Source organism: Grus americana, chromosome 2 (assembly GCF_028858705.1).
Source record: "Grus americana isolate bGruAme1 chromosome 2, bGruAme1.mat, whole genome shotgun sequence".
In the NCBI taxonomy this organism is placed as follows: Eukaryota; Metazoa; Chordata; class Aves; order Gruiformes; family Gruidae; genus Grus; species Grus americana.
Genome location: NC_072853.1, coordinates 150,751,892 through 150,776,511, shown reverse-complemented (window position 1 = coordinate 150,776,511; position 24,620 = coordinate 150,751,892). Strand labels below are relative to the sequence as shown.

Sequence of the window (24,620 nt, the reverse complement as noted above, 5' to 3'; positions counted from 1 at the left end):
GGCTCATGCTGTTTTATAGTTTCCTCTCAAGAGTGTATTGCACTGGCAATAATGTCTATAAAATCTTGAATGCAACCCTAGCTGTAACATAGTATTTTGCCATATCTAAAGATACTCTTATGCATATATTCAAAATGTTACTTTAATTTCCAAAGTTTACATTTGACACACAGGCTACATCCCATTTACTTAAGTATGCAAAGCATTCATACCTGAAAATTCTGACTCGAACTCTTCCTGTTTTGATAGAATCTTTCAATTTTCCAGGACCGAGTCCAGGTGAATTTAAATTGCTTATTTGTTTTTTTGGAGAAAGCGTCTTTCATAAGCAGTTCACACTCTTTAACAATCTAGCCTGCATTGCTATTACCTCATTCTTCAGGCCTCTTGTTTTAAATGTCAAGCAAAGAAATTTAGTTGAAGGTTTTTCAAAATAATGTACCTGTATTTATTTAGAGTGGAGGTACATGAAAAATGTAGAAAAGTTGACTCTTCTCTCTAATGCATAATAGCTATTTTTCTAATCTTGATGGAAAAAATTATTTACCTGGGCCAGCATGTCCATCTCCCCAAGTAAATTGCTGAACATTTCATCTATATCATCACATGTTTGCTCCATCTGAAAGAAAAAAAATCCACAGGCAAGGAATCATCACAAGTTCATTTCAAAGCCAGCAATGGTCAAAAACAGAGGATATGCAACATTCTTTTATATTGTTTTCCCAATTAACTTTAAAACAACTGTTCATGACTTGCAAAAACCTCTATCCATAGTTCAGAAATAACTACTAACAGATCAGACTCTCAGTCCTGTATATGTTTAAATACACACAGGGGCTCTACACTCATTAGGAGTTCCAACAAACTCCTTGTATTATTTACATTTCATATGAAGTCACTGGGTAATAAACCATGGTTGTATCTTAAATATCAAAGAAATGTAGCTAGTGAGAGATGGAGAAGGAAACAAAGTTTGAGGTTGAGAAATTCCTGAATGCTTCATCTTGAAAGCTTTCTTTCTTTAGCTTAGATGAATAGTACAAGAGTTTATTAGATGCCACCTAGTGCAGGACCTGGCTATGATTAGGTACATGACAACTTTTTCTCTCAGTATCTCTCCTTATTTTCTCTCAAATACTAGTGCACCGAGAGAACTCCAGTCTTACCTAACCTCAAGACATCCAAGGGAGAGCACTGAGACAAGGAAAACAGGTACATGCTGCATGACAGTTAAATGGTGGCTCTTGTTGCAAGAGTGGGGTGTGAGGACAGCACCACATACTGGTGGTGCTGAGGTACTAGGGAGACACAGCTTCTGTAATAATCCTCTTCCTCTTTCTCATAAATTTGTTCCTTTGCAGGGAGAGAAGTAGTGTAAAAGGGTGTCTGACATGGAACACTGCCAGAGACAAGAACTATAAACATCATTTTCTTAAGAGGCTCAAGCCTGCAAAGGACTGAGAAGTCTGGTACTGAACGCATAAAATGAGGGTTCAAACTAGGGTTAAACTTTGAATAGCTAAGTAGTCCTATCAGGTCACTGGGCTTGTGTGCACCTGTGTTGGGTTTATGTGGCAAGGTTTTGGTAGTGGGGAGGGCTGCAGGAATGGCTTCTCTGAAAAGACACCAAGAGCTGTCCCCGTGTCAGAGAAAGTAGTTCCAGCTGGCTCCAAGATGGACTTGGTACTGGTGATGCTGGTGGCACCTCTGCAACAACATATTTAAGAAAGGGTAAAAAAAACTGTGCAGCAGCTGTAGGAGAGGAGTGAGAAAACATAAACAACTCTGCAGACACCCAGGTCAGTGAAGAAGGAGGGGGAGGAGGTGCTCCAGGTGCTGGAGCAGAGATTCCCCTGCAGCCCATAGTGAAGCCCATGGTGAAGCAGATGGGTCCCCTGCAGCCCATGGAGGACCATGCTGGAGCAGATATCCACACTGCCAGTCCATGGAGGACCCCACACTAGAGCAGGTGGACATGCCCTGAAGGAAGCTGCAGCCCATGGTGTGCCCACACTGGAGCAGGCTCCTGGTGGGAACTGCAGCCCATGGAGAGAAGCCCACATAGAGCAGGTTTTCTGGCAGGACCTGTGACGCCATGGGGGACCCACACTGGAGCAGTCTGTTCCTGAAGGACTGCACCCTGTGGAAGGGACCCTCACTGGAGGAGTTCTTGAAGAACTGCAACCTGTGGGAAGGTCCCATGCTGAAGAAGTTCATGAAGGACTGTCTCTCATGGGAGGGCCACCGCACTGGAGCAGGGAAACAGCGTGAGGAAGAAGGAGTGGCAGAAGCATTATGAACTGACCACAACCCCCATTCCTTGTCCCCTGTACTACTTGAGGGGGAAGAGGTAGAAGAGTTGGGAGTGAAGCTGAGCCTGGGAAGAAGGGAAGTGTGGGGTGAACATGTTTTTATTTTTGTTTTTATTTCTCATTATTCTACTGTCTTATTAATTGGCAATAAATTAAATTAAATTAATTTCCCTATGTCAAGCCTATTTTGCCTGTGATGATAATTGGTAAGTAATCTCTCTGTACATATCTTGACCCATGAGCTTTTCCATTGTATTTTCTCCCCCTGTTCTGCTGAGGAGGGGGAGTGATAGAGCAGCTTGGTGGGTACCTGGTGGCCAGCCAAGGTCAACCCAGCACAGCACCTTAAAGGATGAGGACCAACCTGATGCAAGAAAGCAATCACCTGAGGACAGGAACAACTCTAATGACTATACAGACTACAAGAAAAGAAGATCAGTAAGTATCCTGTTCTTCAATCTTAATGCTTTTCCCTTAATAGAGCATCTTGAGTCACATAACTATTCCATAGTTAAATGATAAAGACCACTGAACCACTAAAATGAGTATCTGTTGTCCTCAATATGATAGTTAACACTGGAGCAATCTGAGCTGCTCTGCCTCCTTTGGACTTGGTCTTTCTGGCATCTACATAAGCAAGACCGGCCTAATTTCCACTTATCCTCTTACCATGTGTGTTACCCCCAACACCAGAACTCATTAGAAGTAGGCATGCACAGCTTTCATCAGTCAGGCTTGGGGCATATTCTACCTGCTTTAGGCTTTTTTTGTATCTTGTGTAACTAAACAAGGCACAGGAAACCAGGAACTTTGAACAGTCTCAGATCCCGGAAATCAAAGACTTTAAGATTTGGGAACTGATTTGGGAAATGCTAAAGACATTTTAATAAGATGTGGTTGGCAGGGCTGAGGGTAACCCTAGCCCAATGGTGGAGACAGCACAGCTATGCCCATGTAACAGGAAAGACACATCACACATGACTGAGCAAACGGAGAGCTAAAGTCATCCCATCTGCTTTACTTCCAGCTGACAAACCCACACTGGATGGCTCACTCTCTCTGTATGTATCACAGTTAACACAGAGAGCTTTCTATACAAAACTCATTTCTGTAGATTCAGCATCATACTGGTTGGGTAAATGATTACTGAGTCTCAATTCATTTATTTGAATCAACAGCTGTGTAGCTTCCTACACACCTGGCACTTGGAGAATCAATTTTCATAAAAAGGATAGATAAAATGGCACTTAGTGGATCAGGCAGAGTGAAGTCAGATTTGTCATGTGACAAAAAATGGAGCTGCAGTTCATATTGACAAGTAACTCATCAGTTCTTAAATAATACTGAATAATTTTATGTTTTCCTGTTTTCTGATTTAGGAGAACAATATATGTGCTGAGGGAATCTTATCAGCTCAAGCCGTTTGTATGTTTTTGTGTTTAAGCACTGGCTAGATCTACTTTCAGGAACAAGTCTTCATACTGATTCCTCTGACAAACTGAAATCTTCTTTGCTATATTTTTCCAGAATAGAAATATAAAAATGGCCAAAAAATTACTTTTGGGTTACAATTATGAGATCTTACCAAGAGGAGGAGTAAGAACTGTCTAAAAAGGAAAAAAAACTAAAGAACCCTCTTCAGTAGTTAACCAAAAAAAACCAAACAAAAAAAACAAACAAAAAAATGCAAGAGAACTGAATATTAGATTATTCAACACTTTCACCAAATTATAGCATTTTTACAGGTTCCAGTAAATTTAGAGATTCTTTCTTTGCAATTATATGATTTTCTGCATCTTCAGACACATTCTATTCATAAGGAAAATAATGTAATCCTACGAAAAAGCTATGTGCAAAGAACTCTGTAAGAATTTCCACTGTAAATTGTAGCTGAGTTAGTCACATTTATCAATTCAAATAAATGACTTTTAATACTAGTGGTTTTTTGACCTTAAGCACACAGGGGAAGGGAGAAGGCCTGAACGTGATTTTGAGAAGGAAATACATCAGTGTCCCCTTCAAGTGTCACTTTCAATGAACAGACATCCATCATGATCACCAGACTGATAAAGCCATGCTGTCACCAAGCCATTGCCCCTACTGGTATCTTCTTTTTTTTCTCTTTAATTTTTATTGATTGGGTTTAGAAAGACAAAATTAACATCATAATCACCATATATCCTGAAAATATTTTTATGTTAAAACACACTTAAACTGATATGAGAACTTTCCAAATTCATCAGTGATTTTGTCAAGACCTAGAAAAACAAAAGATAGTAAAATGAGTCCCCAAAATGTGGAACTGCAAAAGAGTGTCCATCCACTCTCCTCTTTGACTCCTCTCCACAATCACTTCCATTTCTTTTATTTGATTGCAACAGTAGGAACAAACAGACAAAATAATACGCAGATTTGGGAACTATCCCATTCAAGGAAGATGTTGCTGCATTTTGGACCAGCAAATTCTTTTGACTTTTATAAAGAGCTTTGAACTTATTCAAACTGCAAACTGAAAGTGAAACCTGCAGGTGCATGAGCTACTATTAACAAAAAAGGGGAAAAGATTTACCAAGTCCCCAAAGAATATTGAGTTTCATACTGAGTCCTTCTCTATATCCACTGAACAGTAACTTTTCTGTCATGTTTTTCTGTATATAGTACTAATACTATTAACTCTTAAAATCATTGTCAACTACAATAAACTGAAGGGAAAAAAAGACAGCGTTTTTACAGTAAGTTTCCCATGTCATGCGTTAAGACTTTAAGCAAAGAAAAAAATCAGAATTCAATAAAAAGAGGAAATTGCAGTTGTCAAGAATAAACACGGTAAAGAGGGACTTGTAGTAAGGCGGACATGTGAAACCTAACCTATTTTTAAAGTGACTGATTTTCAAATTGATGTCCTCTAGACCACTTTTTGAAGTAACACAAAGCATACAGGCAAAGGTATTCCTTGTCTTTTGTTCCCCCCAAATTTCACATTCTTGAATCTTCGCTGAGCTCTCATGAAAAACTTTTTTTTTTTTCTAATACCCTCACATTTCTCATACTGTATATCTACGGGGTTGGGACATTTTCTCTTCAGCTTGCTATTCCAAACACACGTCTCACTATTTAGTTTATGCATATTAAACTCTCACAGGTTTATATAATATATAAATATAAAATCATTGTATTTTGACTCATCAATACATTTATTCACTCCACCATTTACCAGAAGCCCCCCAGACCTGCTGGACCTATTATTTTTTACCTTCCCAACTGCAGATGTAGCAGCCTATTTGCTGATAAAAATAATTTGAATCTAAATTAAGAGACATGAATAACAAAACTCTAGTATTTTATTGTACGTTTTGTACTTTAGCTCACCAAATGAAAAAATATGGTTTCTGCGTATTTGTTCCTACTTCTCCTTACCTGTCTTTTTACCTGTCTGTCTTTTGTAGTGTCTGTCTTCTCTGTCACACGCTTTGTTGCCATTTCCAAAGACCTACTTGCATCCATTCAGGTGCCCCGTGAAGGGGCCTCCAACCACTTCCTTTTCACAAGGACCTGCCCTGCTGCCCTGGACAACAATGCAAAATGCCTATGCGCTGTATTTCTAAACTTGGCAACAGACTGACGCACAACTTCTTCCCTCTCCTAAATATCTACTCCATATATAGCCTTATTTTGAAATTGAGATGTAAATGTCTACATTTTTTGAGCTATGGGCTAGGAAGTTGGAATTAAGTTATCTCACCTGTAACACCAGAGAAATTTGGCAGATGCGCAGAAAGAAAGCTAGCCCACAGAGATGTATGGGAAACACTCCTTGGTCCAACTTGTGCTTGGAAGAGCAAGGTACTTTGCTGACACTGAACAACACTGTTTTCCCATGGGGATGGTCCAGTACTCAAGGGCACCAAAGAAAAACACTACCTGAGAAATTTCTTGCTCAGATGCAAGAATGGAGAAGCAGTCCTTGCACTCGGTCTCAAGGTGCACAATCTGACCTGTGTTAAGTAGAACCTCACCTATGTTATTTAGTGTCATGCACTGACAGGTGGAGCAGAAACTTCCTTTCCTGATCTATAATATGAACTCTGTAATTAAAATCAGGATATGATTTCTGCATGGTTGGATACATTTTGATTTGTTAAGATACTAGAGAGAATAATAAAACAACTTTATTAAGAATGAAGAAAGTTTTGTGATTTGCACACTTACATAAAACAGCACTGTCTATGAATAATACATAGGAAATGGAATTATTTGATAGAATCATTATCACCTGTCAGTAAGCTAAAAGAACGAGTAGTAAAACAATGGCACAAAATTCACCCTGCTTAAAAAAGAAACTCTTAAAAACTATCATGAAAGATGATAGGGTCATCATATGGTGTAGCTCAAAAAACTAATCATGGTACTATACTAAAGTAGAATTTGAACTGTTAGTATCTGATAGCTCTTAGAATTACTGACAGCCAGTCCCTTTCAAACAGGAAGAGTGGTCTAGGTCACATGGTAACAAGACTTCTGCACTTGCAATCTGAAACCAAGCTCAAAGCCCTTGTGTAACACCAAACAGGAAATACCAATAGTACCACACAGAAGACTACCATCTCTGCAACTCAGCCTCAGTTGAATTGATGCAGTTTAATCAACCTAAGGGCTACAAACAAAAAAGGAATGAGGAATGGCATGGTATCAGTAGAACAAAGACATAGAGTGGATTCATGCTAAGAACAGTATTAGGATCACTTGGTGATCTGGTGAAGAGTTAAGGACACATTCATGAAATTCAAAGCATTGTTATTATTCTTAAACTGTTACATATGCAAATAACAAGGATAAAAATACATGAAGTATGTTTTTACAAGTCACACAGAAAGACCAAAAGCATACCTCCACCTCCTAGTCCCTGCACTACAGTGTGTAAGTGTTGGAGTACCAAGCCCACCAAAATGAACACAAGCTGTTTGACTATCCAGACGACTACTGCCAGCATTGTAATTTCCTGCTAACACTTAAAGCTTAACTACTTTCCGGAGTGGAATGAAGAAATCTTTAACATTTTTAGAAAGGCCCACCAGTAGCCCAATGATTAAATCACTCAAATCAGAGATTCACCCTTAACTACGGCAGACTATGCAAAGTAGATCACCCCATATCAGACAGAAAAAAAGAGGAGAGTTAGGTAAGAGAGATGAAAGTGACAGAAGCCCCACCATAAAGAACAAAGCTGGAAAGAGAGTAACTGATTGTCACAGGAAACAGATGTGAAAGTAGTATGATAAAAAAATGCATCAAAACCTAAAGGAAAGTGACTGAGGCATCATTCCATCCTGTCTTATAACACAAAATCAATGGGATACTAAATGAAACTGAAAATCTGCACAACTGTTCCAGGAAAACGTGCGCAGTGTAATTGTGAAACCCATCATCCAAGATGGTGAGTTAGCAAGCTGAGAAGTTGCTTGTCTCTACAAGCAGCTATAGCTAGAAGCATTGGTATTTCAGAGAGTTTCAGGCGAGGACAATGAACCTCATGTTTCAAGACCTAAAACAAAGGCTCCACCAATTTGGAACCAGAGCAAAGCTTTCATGATAGACCAGTTACACCATACCTTCCAGCACAGGGCTTCTTGTACCTCCTGAAGCATGTGACACTAGACACTGTTGGAGACAACTTGCTGGCCAAATTGACGGCAGGTCTGAAATAGATCTAACTAGGTTTCTTACAATGATTTTACAGTTAGGTGTCAAAAAAACCTCTCACTACTCAAATGTCTCTTTTAAGTGAGGCAGGACGGAAGTTCCTTAACCAGCTATTGCATCAAGTCTAATAAAAAGTCCCTAACAGACATTTAGGTCAATTTTTATGAAGTACAATATGAGAACATCTTTCTCTGCAGAATTCAGCCTAGAAGAATAATCCAATTAGTTACTAATTCTAGTAGCTTCTAAGACAGGAAACTGAAGGTTTGGAGTGATAAAGGAGAGACGGCAGCTGCCCCCAAGCTTTCAAAATCACAATCAGATTTGGTAGTTGGCATATTCCAAAGACCTTTCTCTTTCTTACCTACATAAGATGACCCTGTATCACATAACTCTCTCCTGTTTTAATACTAACTCTTATTTTGAAAAGGATGGATCAAAAGCAATTAGACTGCTTCCAGCACTGCACTCCCCTAACATTCATAAGCATGGCATTTTCCAAGAAAAAGCTTGCACACATAGATAAAGCTGAAAGCAGTTTCTTATTCATATCACCTATTTTTCTGGGAAACTGTGTGCCAATGACTATAGGTTTATCTGCAGCTGAAATTACATTGCATATTTATCTCAGGGATGGGTGTGACATGTCATAACTCCGCTCATGATGGAATGCGGTGACACACTAAAACACTAGGAGCTGCAGGAAGACTGATACAATTGCAAATAATGTAAGAGAATCCTTTTCTAATGTTAACATGGGGCACTAGAGCACCTTCAGGTGACCATGCCACAAAAAACACTTCACAGAATTTTCTATTGATTGCTCCAGACACATTTTTACACACACTGTGGAACTGATATTGACTCCAGTTGCCTTGTTATCTTGTATCACATCGCTCATAATGACTCTAGCAAGACTAAAGGCACACTTGATATTTAAACTTATTACTAACTCCACAATCATCCATCCAGATGTAAGCACGAACATCTTTAGATAAGAGCACCCCAAACTCACAGATCCTACTTCTGTTTCACAGAAATTGTAACGATGCCATTTATATACACAATTAAACCTCTTGAAAGCTTGTTCCCTTTTTTCCTGTTTTGGAAATACAGAGTTAACTCACTTGTATTACATGAACAAGCCTGCAGTTAGGACTGAATTTGGAGGAAGTCTTTATTAGTCCAAAAGTCCCAGATTTCATAGACCTGAAAGCTACACTGCTGCACTTTAATGACAGCAGTTGTATTTTACCCTTGTTTTGCCAAGATGATAATGATAATTTAAACACCAGAGCAACTCCTATGTATGAGTACACCAACCAAGCACAAGTACACCACCATCTTTTTCAGTGATATATATTTGACTACTTCATTTTCCATTGGCGAGAGAGAAAGTTTCAGTATGTGTGTAAAGCACTACAGGACACTGAGTCTGAGGCCGTCCTTCAGATGACACTGCCTCAGCATCCATCACCTCTGTGCTCCCCAGCCTCTCCCCCATGCACTGCCCCAAACACATACTCTCTTCTTTATCCCACTTGCTGAGAGTGGTGTTTGAGAGAAGCAGCTGTGGGTCCTGTTCTTAGGGTAAGGTGGGATGGCAAGATTATTGAATGGTCAGTTAAGAGAGGCTGAGAGGAACAAATACTACCTAAAAGCTTATCCACAGTATGTCAGGAGCTAGTTACTCAAGGACAGGGGAGGGAGTTAGCAAAGGGCTCTCATGCTAAGATGAGAGAGGACAGGAAGAACGCTTAACCCGTGACAGGCAGTGCATGCTATGGCTACAGAAAAGGAGTGTAGAGGGATGTGACATGCAGGCTGGGTGCAAGACAGCTCATTCACCCAGCTCCTCTCCAGAATCACTCTCAGGCACAGACACCGAGTCTGGATCCTGGGCTCCAGAAAATGTATCCCAAATGTACTCGAGCACCTGGGGACCATGAGTTTAAAGCACTTCATGCAAAGGGAAAAAAGAGCGTAAAGCACAAACTCAGGGAGAAAGCCAAGGAGCAATTTCTATGTACCAGAACTCCACTTTGTGGCCTCCTGCCACCTCCCAAAGGGGACTGCTTTTATGGAGCAGGAAAGCAGTGCCACTTCTGTACATCTTTATATAGTATCCTCACAGCAGACAGTGTGCTTCAGTCTGGCCTGTGGGTCTAAGAACATTACGGAAACACTGCAGAGCTACAGACTTGGTCATCTTTTTTCCTTTGTCACAGAATTATTTACCACAGAATGGTCCAGTTTGGGGACTTTCTCCCTATGAGCAATACAGGCAGCGCAAACTCTCTGTGTAGAATTAAATGGTAGGAGGAAACATATTTCTAGTCCTACGTCTTCACACAGATTGGTAGAAGAAACAATTCCGTATTCAGTACCAGATTACCGGCACACAGTAATCCATTCCCCCAACTTCTACTAGGAAAGGCAGAAAGCTGGATGGAAGTGTGTTCCCTGAGCTGGATTCAGCTCATGAACCACCAGCTGATCTAGGCTCATCTGTCTTGTCTTGATAAGATGTCTACTTCAGCTCTACCCAGGTATAAATGACTGCAGACATACAAGTTACCAGAAGATATGAATGTCAGTTCTAGGTTCCTCCCATTCCGTGCCTTGATGGGACAGCAGAACAGTAAAAGAGTAATGTAAGTCTGAGTAGCACAAATTTGTTCTGTTTCTACATTCTTTCCCATAATCTGTAGCTTGCTGATGTTAGTGTAATGTTTTCCTTCCTGTTTTTTCCAGTTACCCAACATTGCTGTATGGAACTTACATGACAACAAGAAACTGTCTTGTACTTTAAAAAAAATGCCAGCAAATGAGAATATTGCAATTATTAAAAATTTTTGGATCCAGCAGAATGCTCAGCCTAACTCCACCCTGCAATGGAGCAGATGGGCTATAAGCATTTCATTCCCATTTGCTACTTTTGTACTATTCCCAGAATTCCCTTATCCTCAGGTCACTGAGCTATGGGAAGTGTGTCTTGTGGTGTTCTGCTAAATGAAGATTTTGATATTTAGCTTCACAACCCAAAAGGTAGGCTGATCCCACATGAATAGATTGTCTAACAAGCAGAAAATGGTAGACAAGGAAGCCCACAGATGAGAGAGGAAGGCATACAGGGATCCACAATGGGGGAAAATCCTTCCCCTACCCAATACCCTACAGAATCAAGAGATGTTAAGTGTGGAATAATGGAAATAATAGCACAAACTTAAGAAGAGGAAAAAAAGGAATGAAAAGTTACAGTACAAAATATGAGTGCAGGAACTGCTACATTGAACAATGAATAGCTCATCTTTTCCAACATTCACTCCCTCTCACTGTGAGCCATTAGAGGTAAGTGCAAGATATGCTGTAAGGATCCATGACAGAACTGTCTACCCAGACAAAAAATTTATTCCTGGGCCCTAGTCATTGGCTAAAGCTCTAAGTCACCATCTTACCTCTTATAATAACACGTCCTTACTGCCGCCAGAAGTGTTTAAGGGAGGGCACACATGGTATGGGAAAGGAAAACTGAAAGAGCAAAAGACACTAGCATAAAATGCTCTAACAGATAAGAGTGAAGCAAAAGGGTGAAAACAAATCTGTAAAAATTTTATTGAACCCATCTGTTTCATACGCAGTTCATGTATTAAAATCAAATGAAGCAAGTAATGCTCTAATATGAATTTATAGGTATTTCACCAAAGTACAGCACTCAGTACCACAGTGAGTCATAGAAAAATTAAATGAAGATTTTTATCTAAACCTTTTTCTCAGCTTTACTACTGATTGAAGAGTGAGGTACAATTTCAAGGCCCATTATTAACTTTCCACCTAAAAAAGTTGTTTCTTTCAGTCTATATAACACACAGTGATCACAAATAAGCAGTGGGTTTCAGACAAAGATCCGTAAGGAAAGTGGAAGCATAGAGTCACCACAGGTGGGATGTTATAGTGGTATGTATGGCTGTGGCTGCTTTGCCACAGCCCAGCAAGTCCTGAACCACGCAAAGGAAACAGTTGTGGGAAGAAGAAAACGCAGCAGAAGAACCTTGTGATACTTCCAGTGTAATTCTTCCATTTCTGTAAGGTTTTCCATGAGAAGGAAATGTCACTGCCTCCCTTTTTCCTTATCAAGTGGAGGGGGGATGGAACAACTGATCTAGTCAGAGATAGCAACTCCCTCGTGACACAGGGGAGACAGAGGAGGTCAATCTAGTGACAGATATGAAAGGCTTTGCTGAATTTCATGGAAGAACATGGCCCCCATGGGACAAAACTGCAGTTAAGTTTATGCTGAATCCCTTCCTAGGACTGGCACCCAAAAACACTGGCTCATTTGTACTTGCTCTCTCAAACATTAGGTCTGTCAGCTTCCCCTCAGTCATGAAGATGTGGTCACCAAAGTCCAAAACTAAGCTGTAACCACAAGTATTTGGGAATGTTATCTGTGTACATGTTTTAGCATGCAGTCTCACTTGCTCAGGGTTACCTCAGCAACTTAGGCCCTCCAAGCCACATGCACAGCAGATCTTCCAAATATAAGATTTCACTAAAAAGCAGAGAGAACAGTAATGTAGACTTGATTGTTATTTAAATGATTATTTTTTAAAATTTTTAAAATCAGAAACAAAAAACCTGTCAACTTTCAAAAATGCTTTTTAGGCTGATACATCCTTCTTATTTCTGTGCTTCAATGAAATTCCCATAGAAAGTGAGAGAATGGGGGCTTCTAGTACTGTCAGAAAGTACTAGAAAATGTTCAAAAGTACATTAAAATCTTGCTCTGAAGCAAAAGAAAAGTAATCATGTGTCTGCAGTCTGGGCTACCTGAAGATACAGTGAGAATACCAAAATGGATCAACTAAGGCCACTGAGGAGCAAGTTTTTCATTTGCTGCCTATATGGACCTGATGCCAGCAGGTAAGCGGCAATTCTGTAGAGCTTGCCCACTCTCTTGGTGAGTTGCATTCTAGGCAGGCACATTATTTTGCCTAAAACTGGGGACTCAGAAGGTCATTTGCAATTTTTATCAGGAAAAGCATCTGGTGAATGCCCCCATGATTTTGGCTCCTAGCTGTTCTCTCCATGCTTGATGGATTAGCAATGCTGCTAGAAGCAGATTTTCTCTCCGTACATCCCCGCTCTCCCTGATAGGTGTAGGTACAATGACAAACTTTTTAACAAAACTTTTATTGTATCAGTTGGATTGTCTGAGGGCAAATGAGAACTTTATGTTGTTAGTGATATCAGCCATGTAGGGTCTGCCCATCACTGATAGCAGACACACAGGGAGTTTCATCCTTTAGTATTAGCGTTACATGTCACACGTTTACATCCACTGCTTTAGATTACAAGCAAACAGAGTGAAAGTAAAAATGGAAATGGACTGAGGAGATGCAAAACTTCCATGAGAAATGTCTCTGTATGCATTTCTAAACAGAGTGTTCATATATACTGAACCTTTTTTTTTTCTTCTAGGATTCATAATGCACCTAAACCCCAAAATACTCCTAATAACTTGTCCTGGTTTTGGCTGATAGAGTTATTTTCTTTCTAGTAGCTGGTATAGTGCTGTGTTTTGGATTTAATATGAGAATAATGTTGATAACACACAGATGTTTTAGTTGTTGCTAGGTAGTTATAGTGTCTACATTAAGTCAAGGACTTTTCAGCATCTCATGCCCTGCCAGGTACACAAGAAGCTGGGAGAGCACAGCCAGAAGAGCTGACCCAGACTGGCCAAAGGGATATTCCATACCATATATCGTCATGCTCCAGATATAACTTGGTAAGCTAGCCTGGAGGCAGATTCACTGCTCAGAAACAGACTGGACATTGGGTTGGGTTTTTTTCTGCATGTGGTGAGCAACTGCATTTGTGCATCACCTGTAGCAGTATTATTATTGTTGTTGTTCTCTCCCTTTGTTATCCTATTAAACTGTCTTTATCTCAACCCATGAGATTTTTTTTTCCATTCTTCTCCTCATCCCCTTGGAGGGGGGGAAAGGGGCAAGCAAGCAGCTGCATGGTGCTTAGTTACCCACTGGGGTTAAACCATGACATAACTGTAGCCCTAATTTATTTGAGTCTAAACTCATGGCATGCTGGATCAGTGATCAACAAGAAGAAACAAGGCTTTGTGCAGGCTGACAGAGCTTCTGGTAGCAAAAATTCTGAGAGCAATTAGCTAGCCACAGATCTAAAAGGTCACTCTACTGGAAGAAAGGCTTTGAAACTAATAACGGATTTAAATTTTTTAAACAGTCATTATCAAACTAGCTTGTGAATTCCCATATTAAAAATCATGAGATCAAAGTAATTTGTGTTTCCTTTTCATTCACAGTCCAGGAACAATGCTATAAATTAATATTGAGGGGTGGTGAGGAACATATGTTCACGTATGCTCATGTAGATGCTCAAAAGTCTCCTACAGAAACTTAAGAACATGGCACCCTAGTTTCTTTCTTTCACAATGCAACATACTACTTTCTACACTGGCAGCTATACTGTTAATATTTCAGGTAGCCATGAATCAACAGGCTGATTGATAAGGAAAGCTGCCTAAAATGCCTGCATGAATCACTCCTAATCATGAAAAGACATACGGTGGAGTTTCTATGACATCTGCATCTGACCTGGTCATCCCAGGCTCTTTTTAGTCAATGAAGGGAAAGAAAGGCAATTTTCTAGAGCATGATTCACGGTAGCTGTCTAAAACTGGGCAGCTGAACCAAGTTTTAGCAGTATCTATCTCCCTCCATTTACTGTAAAGGTGACTCAGAACCTCAGGTGACTAACTAGTGCTAATGTCTAAAGTTGCGTGAGGAGGATCCTGCATATAAAGTCCAAGAAGTGCTTTGGAAGGCCTGCATGGATGCAAATTACCACTGTCACAAGAGACCTTCAAAAAGAAACATGCTAAAGCTTCTATATTGCTGCAGGCAAATAAGGTCTTATTTTCACCTTCACCCCAGATCAGCACCTGATGGCACAAAGTCATCATCACATCAGGTCAGCTGGGCCTACAACAAAAGAAGTCAAGACATACTGAAATGAAAGATGAAAAAAAAAAGGTCCATGGGAAAGAAAAACGCACGAAGTTTGCAGAGAGCAGGAAAGGATACAGGCCTTGGTATCTGAATAATATGCAAGAAAAACCACATTTGGCTACATTCCTATAAAGTCACTTCTGAAATATAACCACTCTTTCAAGAAAATCCACATTCCCAGATCTTCTTCTCAAAGGACAGATGTTTGTGAATCTGCAAACAGACAGGTGCTCTCTTGAACAAGGCAACCTCTCCTCTCAGCTCCAGCAGTACTCCAGACTGATAGTTTTCTTAGATATTTCGTAGGGCCAGAGAGATGCAGTAGCTGATCCCTCCATCCACAGGATACTCCAGTCCTACCTCTCCCTTAACCACATACTGCAGAGCAAGAGAAGGAAAGCTTTCTGTCTCTTGTTCCTCTCGTTGCTGTAAGACATCAGTTCCTTTTCTGCTAACAGGAAATGTGTAACATAGCAAAAGCAAAATCTTAGTGGGCTGGGTAAATTCTTTACTACCTTGGGTCACAGCACTGTGTTATGCTGTTCCAACATCCAGCAGGCACCTCTGCTCATAGTGCTGCTCCCTCTGTTCAAATTGTCACCCTCCCAAATGTGTTAGTCTCTAAAGCTTTATAAAATGTAAAAAAGATGAAGTTTACAGCCTGATTCACAGGTGCATGAGTTATAATGTGTAATCTAGTAGACACTGCTTAAGTATAGTGAGAATCAGACTTTTGATCTGTAAAAATCAAACTAAGCTGGAATAAATGCATTTGATAACAAAATAAACCAGCACTTCAAAGGCATCATACCCTGCTTGAAGATACAGCACATCAAATAATCACAAATTCCAGCATGAACAATCAAAACACAATTTACTCAATAATTACTTTGAGCCTTCAGCCATATTTGCCTCCAAACAACCAGAAGAGTCTGTAGTATCCACAGGAGGTATTTAAAGAAGAAAGAGAAGACACAAGGAATGATTAAAACCACCCTTTCAGAGACTGTACATTTTTCCTGTTACGTGTGCTCCCAGATGGATCAGAATTCTTTGAGAATATAAGACAAGGATCACTCAGCTATCTGTAATGCTCTGTTGATGAAACCTCCGAAAGACATTTGTAATCCATATTTCAAACCAAATTATCTCAATTTTTAAGCAATGCTTGCACAAAGCATGAAGTACAATTAAATGTAATAGTCTCCTTAGCCCAGAGGGAAAAACAGAACTGAACAGGTTCAATAAAAAGTTAAACACTCTGTTTTAAACATGAAGTTTTAACCTAAATCCACATTCTTTACAAATTTTCTAGAAAAAACTTTGTAAAGTTAGTGAAAACAAATTAATAGAAGCCTACACAGGTGAAGCAGGTCATCAAGTATAGCCCTCTGAAGCACTGGGGCTTACACGATTGTCTCTAATGAAACAGATGTACTAAATTGAGTCCTGGAAACACTATGTTTACACCACTGATCCACAGCAGCAGGGTAATTAACAGTGACATCAATAGACTCATACATGAAATGAGTATTTTTTAGAAGCAAGTCAGGAACAGATGACAAAACATCCATGTCATGTAATTCACAAAGGGGAACTAGAACCAAAGAGGAAAAATGACTGCCAAAATCCTGCAAACAGAAGTTTTGAGGAGCAGAGTCAAGAAGACAGGCTGGATGATGTGCTGCCTAAAAGACCCTACTGGATACATCTTCATAGTGTGACAATGAATGGATTTAGTAACTTCTCTTTTGGTGCACAAGGGATTGAAAAACCACCCCAAGCTTGTGGAGACTATTTCCGTTACTTGTCCATGGTATTCAGATGAGGGTATCATGCAGGATGGGCCTTCTCAAAGTTAGGAGACAGATCTCTTTCCTCCCTAAACCATGTGGCCAAACACACCACCAGCAGAAAGACGTAAATTGTGTTCCTTAACAGTCTGTACTGGTTGTTTTGCCCTTCTTACATGCTTAGTTTAAGATAGATAGATTAGCACATTCACATGGTGTATTTTTTTGACTGTGCCAGGCAGCTTGGACTGCAGTTTCTCCTGCCTGCCTTCACTTTCCCAACGCAGACACCTAAAACAAGGCACCGTCCATCCCCCAGAATCCCACGAGGCTGCAGGAAAGCTTTTGCAATCCTGCCTTGAAAATGATCCTATCTCCTACGTGGCTCCTCAGGGTCCAGACCTAGTGAAGGTCTGACTCAGGTTAACCCACCGAAGAGAACAACCATCACCGGCACCAAACACCGCAGCACTAAATCCCATTATCCCATTTCAGCCCACCGATGCCACGTTTGCCATCGGAAGGCTCCCTGGCCCGAGAGGGGAAGCCCGTGTGCGAGAGGTGGCTCTCGCCACAGGTTTCCCGGGCGGCGCGGCGGGGGCTGGCGGGCTCCCCTCAGCGGGCACCCGCGCTGCTCACCCAAGGCTGCCGCCCTCCACGGGCACCACGAGCCGTGTCCGGAGCGGAGTTTGCCGCAGCTCCTCACCCTGAGCACGGGTATTTGCCGGCATGATTTCTCACTGCAGCGAGTAGGACAACCCGCGCACCCCGCCACGCCACAGCCGGGCGCCTCACGCTTCCCGCGACAGCCGCACCTCAGCCCTCTCGCCCCGTCGGGGTCCCGGGTGGGCGCTGGGCGCTCTTGGGTCCCCGGCTACTCCCTCCCTGCCCGGCTTACCTTGGCAGGCGGGCGGCAGGGGCCGGCGGCTCCCGGAGGCACTGCGTGCAGGAGACGCGGGGTGGCTCTGCGGCACCCCTGCACGGCGGGAGCTCGCCTGCTCTCCGCCTGTGAAGAAGTGAGGCCGCCCCACGGGTTGCCGGGCGTCGCGGAGCGGCCACCTCCGCGGGAGCCGCCCCGGTGCACGCAGCGCCGCCTTCCGCCTTGGGTCTGGGGGCAGCCGTCCCGCAGAGTCCGGGCAGGCGACCCGCTCCTCCGAGTCGTGAGAGCCCCTCTGCAGGGGCAGGAGAAACCAGGCCCGCTCCCTGCGACTGCTTCTCCTCAGGCTGACACGCCGTTCGAGGCCGACCCGAGGGCTGTGGGAGAGCCGGGGCGACGGCGTCCTCTCTGTGCTGTGGAGAGGCCTCCTCCTCCCTGGAGCTTTAGGGGCAGCCGGGCTGCCCAAAAATGGAGCCTAAGATTCAACCTGTGAAGATGTGAGAGGCTGGAGGCCCAGGTGGACGCGCTGTGAGCAGCGCGGAGGCAGTAGCCCCACGGGGGAAGCCCCGGGCAGGCCTGGGCAGCCCAGTCTGTGTCCTCCACTCCTCGGTCACCTCAGCTGGGCCAGGGGGCTTTTGGCTGGGCAGTGCTGTCACATGTTCTGAGGTTTTCAGACAGAAATGTGTTTCTTTCCCCACTCCATTCAGTGACTCTGCATCTCTTTTAAATAATGCTGCTGCAAGGCAGCAAATTGCTTTTATGGCATTTTTACATCATTTCGCAGCATTGCAAAGTGCTGTTTTGACATGTACTTAGATTTAATTCACTGAGTAGAAATAATTTTATAACATGTTAAATTCATAAAAAGAAAAAAAATTCAGGGGTTTCCATCTGAAGTTAAAATGGCAAACATCAGTTAAAAAAATCAGTGCAGCCTTGGCAGGATTAATGTCAAAAAGGTGAGATTCTAAGTGCTGCAGGCAGCATGCAGATAGACCCCTCTCATGATTTAAATCCTATTTTCATTGTCCATAACTTTGCCAAACCAATGCTTTTAGCTAAATTTTTCTTAGATATCTAAGGCACTGACAGCAGTGAGTGAAGGTGAAGATGTCACCATCTCCTGCTACTTTAGAAAAGTCTTCAGGTAGCTTAGCTTAATCTTGTATTTACAGGCAATTTGTATTAAAACATCTGGTTTTGCTGCAAAGCAGCCAAGAAATCCCATGTTCCATTCCTCCAACACTGCTGGAGATAAAATAATTATACCAGAAGGATGGTAGCATTTTAAATTACCACCATGTTTTGCACAGCAAATGTGTTTCAATGGTTTAAGGGGTAATTGCTTTGAAAAATTCCAGCTGAGACAGCTCAGCCATATTTAAGAATGCATTTAGGGAATAGTACATTGTTCTGCTCATGTTATTTAAAAAACCCCAAGTTATTTCACTGAGAAGCTGGCTAAAATTTACCAGAGACTTTCCTGAGGTCAGGCCAGGCACATGAAGATACATCTAAATTTGGCAAACTTCTTAGCATTTGAAAAATCACGCACATAGTTAAAAAACAGTTATTAGTTCAGCAGCTTGGGAATCTGAGATTCCATGGATACTACATATTCTCTTTGCTAACTTTGGAGTTGCTCCTTTTGGCTTTTGGGATTATTATGGTCCCAAGGAAAGAGGTAATTTCAAAAGATTGATTGGCAATTAATTTTATTTGTTTTTAAATTATCCCAAAGTCAATTTTCAAATCATCACTTTGCAGTGAACACTTTGCATGTATTAAAAGAATATTTTATGGTGCATTTTGTTGTCAAAAAGTGTTATTTCACTTCTATGTGTGACCTATCAGTAATATGCCCACACCCTGATTACACTAGTGGTTTCGCACTTATTTTGCTGTTGTTGAAATACATGACCAAGATATTTGTTATGATAATGTAGAAAACATATATTCTGCTTGTACAAATGAGACTTTGTTTTCTCTGTAACTAAATTTGTTCCTGTCCTCTCTGAGTATCCTGAAATAAGGCTGAGAAAGTTGAATGGCAGTATTTTCCAGCTGTCCTTGTACCTAGCTGTTACAGATAGGCATCATTCTCTCTAAGAGGAACAGTGGAGATGAGAATGGCATATCTCTAGAAAGCAAGGAGAAAATCATAGAAATCCCAGAAAATCTTGAATGCTATCTGAGAAGTGTTTGGGCTGCATTCAGGAGCATGAGCATTGTGCTCCAGTGGGATGGGTGGAGGCCATCATGTATTCATAAGGAAGAAATGTGGTGAGGGAAAATCTGCAGCAGATATGAACTTGATTAACAGTGTGTGTCCTAATGTTAGAGAGAGGCAAAGTTTGTGGCAAGAGCAGGTGGAAATACATAATGTTTCCAAATTGGTTTTCTCCTCTCAGCTAAAATGAATGTGGAGCAGAATCATTCCTTTGAATTCCAGCCCTCTGTTCTGCTCTTCTCCAAAAGCTTTTCATTTTCTAATGGAAAGAAGAGACACGCACCCCACCCACATTACAATTGTGTGTTTCACGGCAGTTGCATGACTCAAGATCTAACGCATGCAATTACAAATTGTTCTTTTCCTTTTCTTATCATGGGAGAGTAGCTCACTGGGTAGATATGCTGCCATTATACACCCTCAGCTCAGGGAGCTTTATTAACCTCCACAGTCCTTGTGGGTTGCATTTCATTGTAATGTAAGTTTCTATAAAGCAGCAGATAATTTAGAGTTAAAGCAGAACACCTGTTTTTGAAAGGGAACAAAAAGATATGTTTCTAGTGTCAGGAAACCAGCACTTCATTGGCAAAAAAGCAATGTTTTACCGTGTATGTGCTCCCTTAAGTTTCATCGACATCACTTAATACACTGATAAAGACACGACTTCAGAGACTGACCTTCATTTTCTCTTCAGGGTAAATGTGACACTATGCTGACTAGGATCTTACCTGCCCAGAGTAATGCAGGATCAGCCCTCAGCATTATGAATGGAAAGGCTGCAGATACCTAAAATATTGGCAAGCCATTGTTCCACTGGCCAATAGTAAAAAAAAAAAAAAGGAAAATAAATATTAATTGGTGTATTAATTAGATCTTTTGTCATAGCAAAACACATAAAATACAGTTTAAAGGTTTGTTTGTTTTGTTATTTAAACAAAACTTTCAGAATTATGGGTTCGGGGGTTGGAACTAGATGATCTTTTAAGGTCCCTTCCAACCCAAACCATTCTATGATTCTATGGAAGAATGAAGGTTTTGATCATAGAGGGCAAAGGCATAGGTACAAGCTACAAAATAGGATAAAGAAGTATCAGTTTAAGGCAAGTGATATCTAAATGACGGAGTATCCTCTTTTCAAGTAGTACTCTGCAGACACTGTGAAAATCTTTGGTACAGTGATTGGATGATCCTCTGGGGTACACCAGATGTCTTTCACTAAGACATTGTTTTTTCTAGAAACCTTCAAGAGGTTGCAATTAGTGTGAAGTGAATCACAGCACCACATCAGACTGTGATGTCAGGGCATTCTGGAAAAATTTGTATCTCTGTATGGCATCTTCCTAGATGATAAGACCAAGAGCAGAAAGTATAGGGAAAGCAAGTAACAACTATAGGTCTTACATTCTTCCAGCAGGAATTAATTCTATTTAAGCTTGTGGGGATTTTTTATATTCCTTTGTGATTGTGCAGTACTGTGGAAGACCTGTAAACTATAAAACTTCCTATGAGAAAGATGGAAAGCTCTCACTTGTGAGTTTAGATGGAAGAAATTACCAAAAACAGCTTTTGAAAAATCACAGAAAACTGAATTTAAGTACAACTGCATTGAATACAGAAGCTAGTTAACAAGCACATCCCATGTAATTCTTTAAAATTAGAACAAATGAAGAAGCTAAAACTCAGTGTGCTAAAGAGCAGGTATATGGCCAGATCAATTTCTTTCTGCCCATCTGTCTTTCCATCCTTTTGATGGCATCTTTCAGCCACTCAGAACTGAGAATATAAATCTTTCTCCATAGCTATTCATAGGAAAGCTTATTTGCATTGGTTCTTACAGTGGAAAACCAAAAGCAAAACAAAACCTCAACCTGGATGAAAAGCTGAAGAAGAGGGTTGAAATCTATCTGAAAACGTCGGCAGTGAAGCTTGAAGCTAGCAAATTCACACTTTTAGCTACAGGAAATGAGGACAGAAGTACTTCTGAAGAGTTTATGATCAAAGCTTAGTTACTAGAGTTCTGCCCACTGTGATGATTTGAAGATGGATTTCCACTTTTTTTTTTCTCTGTGTATGGTAGGGCCTCAGGTTAGTGAATGGCTTCCATTGCTAAATATAGAATATGTTCAGGCAGCAATTTACATGTCCAGGCTTTACACTGTTAAAATTTCAAAGGCCTCGATTCAAAAGCCAGAGGTGCCTGAGGGAGGCTTTTTCCCTGGGTTCAATGAGTTTTAGATCAGAGCCTTAGAGTTCTCCAGCTCTCACATACAAACACTGCTCTGTGTATGTCCATATTTCTTGTGAATGTTTATACACAGCGGATATATATCGCTTTCTGTTCTTTGAAAACATCTGTTCAAGTCAGCCCACTTCTTCACTGGGAGAGCTGAGCATCTAACACAAATTGCAGCTGAGGTAGGAAAAGCCTGACTACCATATCTTGTTTATTAGTTTTATTAATCTTATGATAAAATAAAATTGTCTGCACCCCTAAAAGAAAACCTGTAAATGTTGTGAAATGGAATACTGAAATTTCATCTAACTTATTCAGAATGCTACTTGTTATTAACTAGAAAATTGTAACCTGAGGGTCTTCATTTGAAAATGTCAGCATTTATTATTAACATTATTTCTTTAGCATTACAAGATAGGCTTTTAGCTATTGCTTAGAGCAATGTGTACAGAAGTTAGTTTAATGAGAAGCATCATTTTAAACTGGACATTTGATTTTATTAATGCTGTATGTTAGATTTCACATGTATGACAAATGAAGCATGATATGAGCAAGGTTTTGAAGCTTCTTACTGAAGTGAATATAAAAGGCATTGGAAGACAAAAGAAAATGGGATTAACTGGCTCCATTAATAGAAATGAATTAATGAGGTATTTTACTCATTTCAAGCTGTTCAACACTTTCCTTACTCACTTCTTTCCTCTGAGATTGATTTCCCGATGCACTTTTCTTCCTGATTGTTAAAAAACTGTAAGCATGATTTACACAGATAGAATGTTCATTTGAAGTTTCTTCCACACAAAGGTCAACCTGTGTTAACTCATGTGAGAGATAGCTCTGAAGTTGGTCCTCTGATCACACCAGTGTTAAACTTTCTCCATTACTTGATCCCTGTTGACTGTTTGGTTACATTCACAATATTAAAATTTATTCCATTGCCTGGAGGCCCATGGAAATAATTTGAAACACTTAACTGTCTTATTTTGGCTACATAATAGTTGAAAACAACTTCATAATTTTATTTTGAGATTTTTTTTTTTTTAATTCAGGGTTCAGAATAAATCTGTATCACACACATGCACACTGTCCTCATCCCCCCGTAATTTTCAATGTTTTACAGAAAGCTGTATGGAAATAATTGTATTTTTTGCTTGTCAGAAAGCATCCCCAAAATCTGAGTATGTCTTTACTCATCTTCCCATCTCAGTGGGTAGTTTTGAAGTCCAAATGCTAGGTTACATCTTTTTACACATACATTTGATTTTCTGTAGCTGCATGTCAATATTAGGCTGCAAAGTTCTCTGCTGTTTATAGTAATGTCTGTCACTTAGAGCATATGTATAACGTATAGCATTTGGCCAGTTGTAACGTGTGTATGGGGTGAGGGATAGTATGAGGAAAGTAGCACAATAAACTAGCTGTATTTTCTAATGTGAAGAAGTGAGAAGTGGAGGTTTTGCACAATCACTTGTTTCCCATCAGTGTAAGCGCTATCTGCAATAAACTGATGGAAACATTCAAAAATAGTCTTCAGACGCATTTTTTTTCTACAGCAGAAGATCCTGATAGTTCCTGCAGAATACGTTTTAGGTGTGTGGCCATTACTGCTCATAAGGAGCCAAAGTAGGAAGCAGAACTTGCCTCAAGTTCTTGAACTAAATATGGAGGCAAACAGGGAAAACTGATAGAGTTTCATCTTCTTGCCCCACCTTGAAGGGAGGTGCATACGAAGTTAGGTCATGCATATGAAAATAACAGGTGGAATTTGGATACACGGAGAATCCTTTCTGGTACATCCCAGTGAGCTAGACCAAGTGATGTCATAGCAGTGCACATTAAGTCTACAGAAAAGGTACATGTAATAGAAAAAATTTGAGGCTAAGAGCTTTGTCATACCATGACAGCTTTGTCCTGTCTTGGCCACCTCAGAACATTATGTTAGATTTGTGTAAGATACAGGACAATTGTTAAGCAAATAAATATTCATCAGTTTCCACCCTACCACAATCTTGCACAGTGAATGCTAAAAGAAAAGCTACTTGCTAAAGCTTAACACACTGCAGCGGTGGTCTCAACTCATGCTTGATGGTTTACACTGCTGCTGCTGCTAAGTAAGTATAAGATTGCCAGGGAACTTTTTTATTTCACTTGAGTCATAAAAATTTGCCTCCATAAAATTGTAGATTATCTGAAGGGTGGTACATACCCTGCTTGGGTAATGTACAGCTGAGCTCTGAATATTACTATGAAGAATTTGGAGACCTTGACCTTTCTGTCCTCTCTTCTTCTACAGTTCTCCATGGCCTATGGTTGGTGCTGTGAGCCAAGCAACAGTCTGTAAGCCAAGCAAGAGTCAACGTGAGAGTCTCCTTCCACTGTGCAAAAAAATGACATCACCCCACCTGTGGCCAGTCACATCACTT

The 24,620-nt window shown here is 40.7% G+C and overlaps 1 protein-coding gene across 5 annotated transcripts in view; it reads right to left on the bottom strand.

Annotated features, from left to right (window-relative positions):
• APBB1IP (amyloid beta precursor protein binding family B member 1 interacting protein) overlaps positions 1-18,204 on the bottom strand; it is a 70,256-nt gene extending 52,052 nt beyond the window's left edge. For 2 of the 5 annotated variants that reach the window (XM_054816991.1, XM_054816994.1), the window contains exons 1-2: positions 17,756-18,204; positions 548-619 (exon numbers count right to left, since the gene is read on the bottom strand). In XM_054816991.1, coding sequence (XP_054672966.1) covers positions 548-619 — 72 coding nt within the window. In that variant the 5' untranslated portion in view covers positions 17,756-18,204. Of the gene's footprint in view, positions 1-547; positions 620-5,729; positions 5,758-7,921; positions 7,939-17,755 lie in introns of those variants that run through there. The other 3 variants (XM_054816989.1, XM_054816990.1, XM_054816993.1) reach the window with 2 other exon arrangements.
• Positions 18,205-24,620: the final 6,416 nt, after the last annotated feature.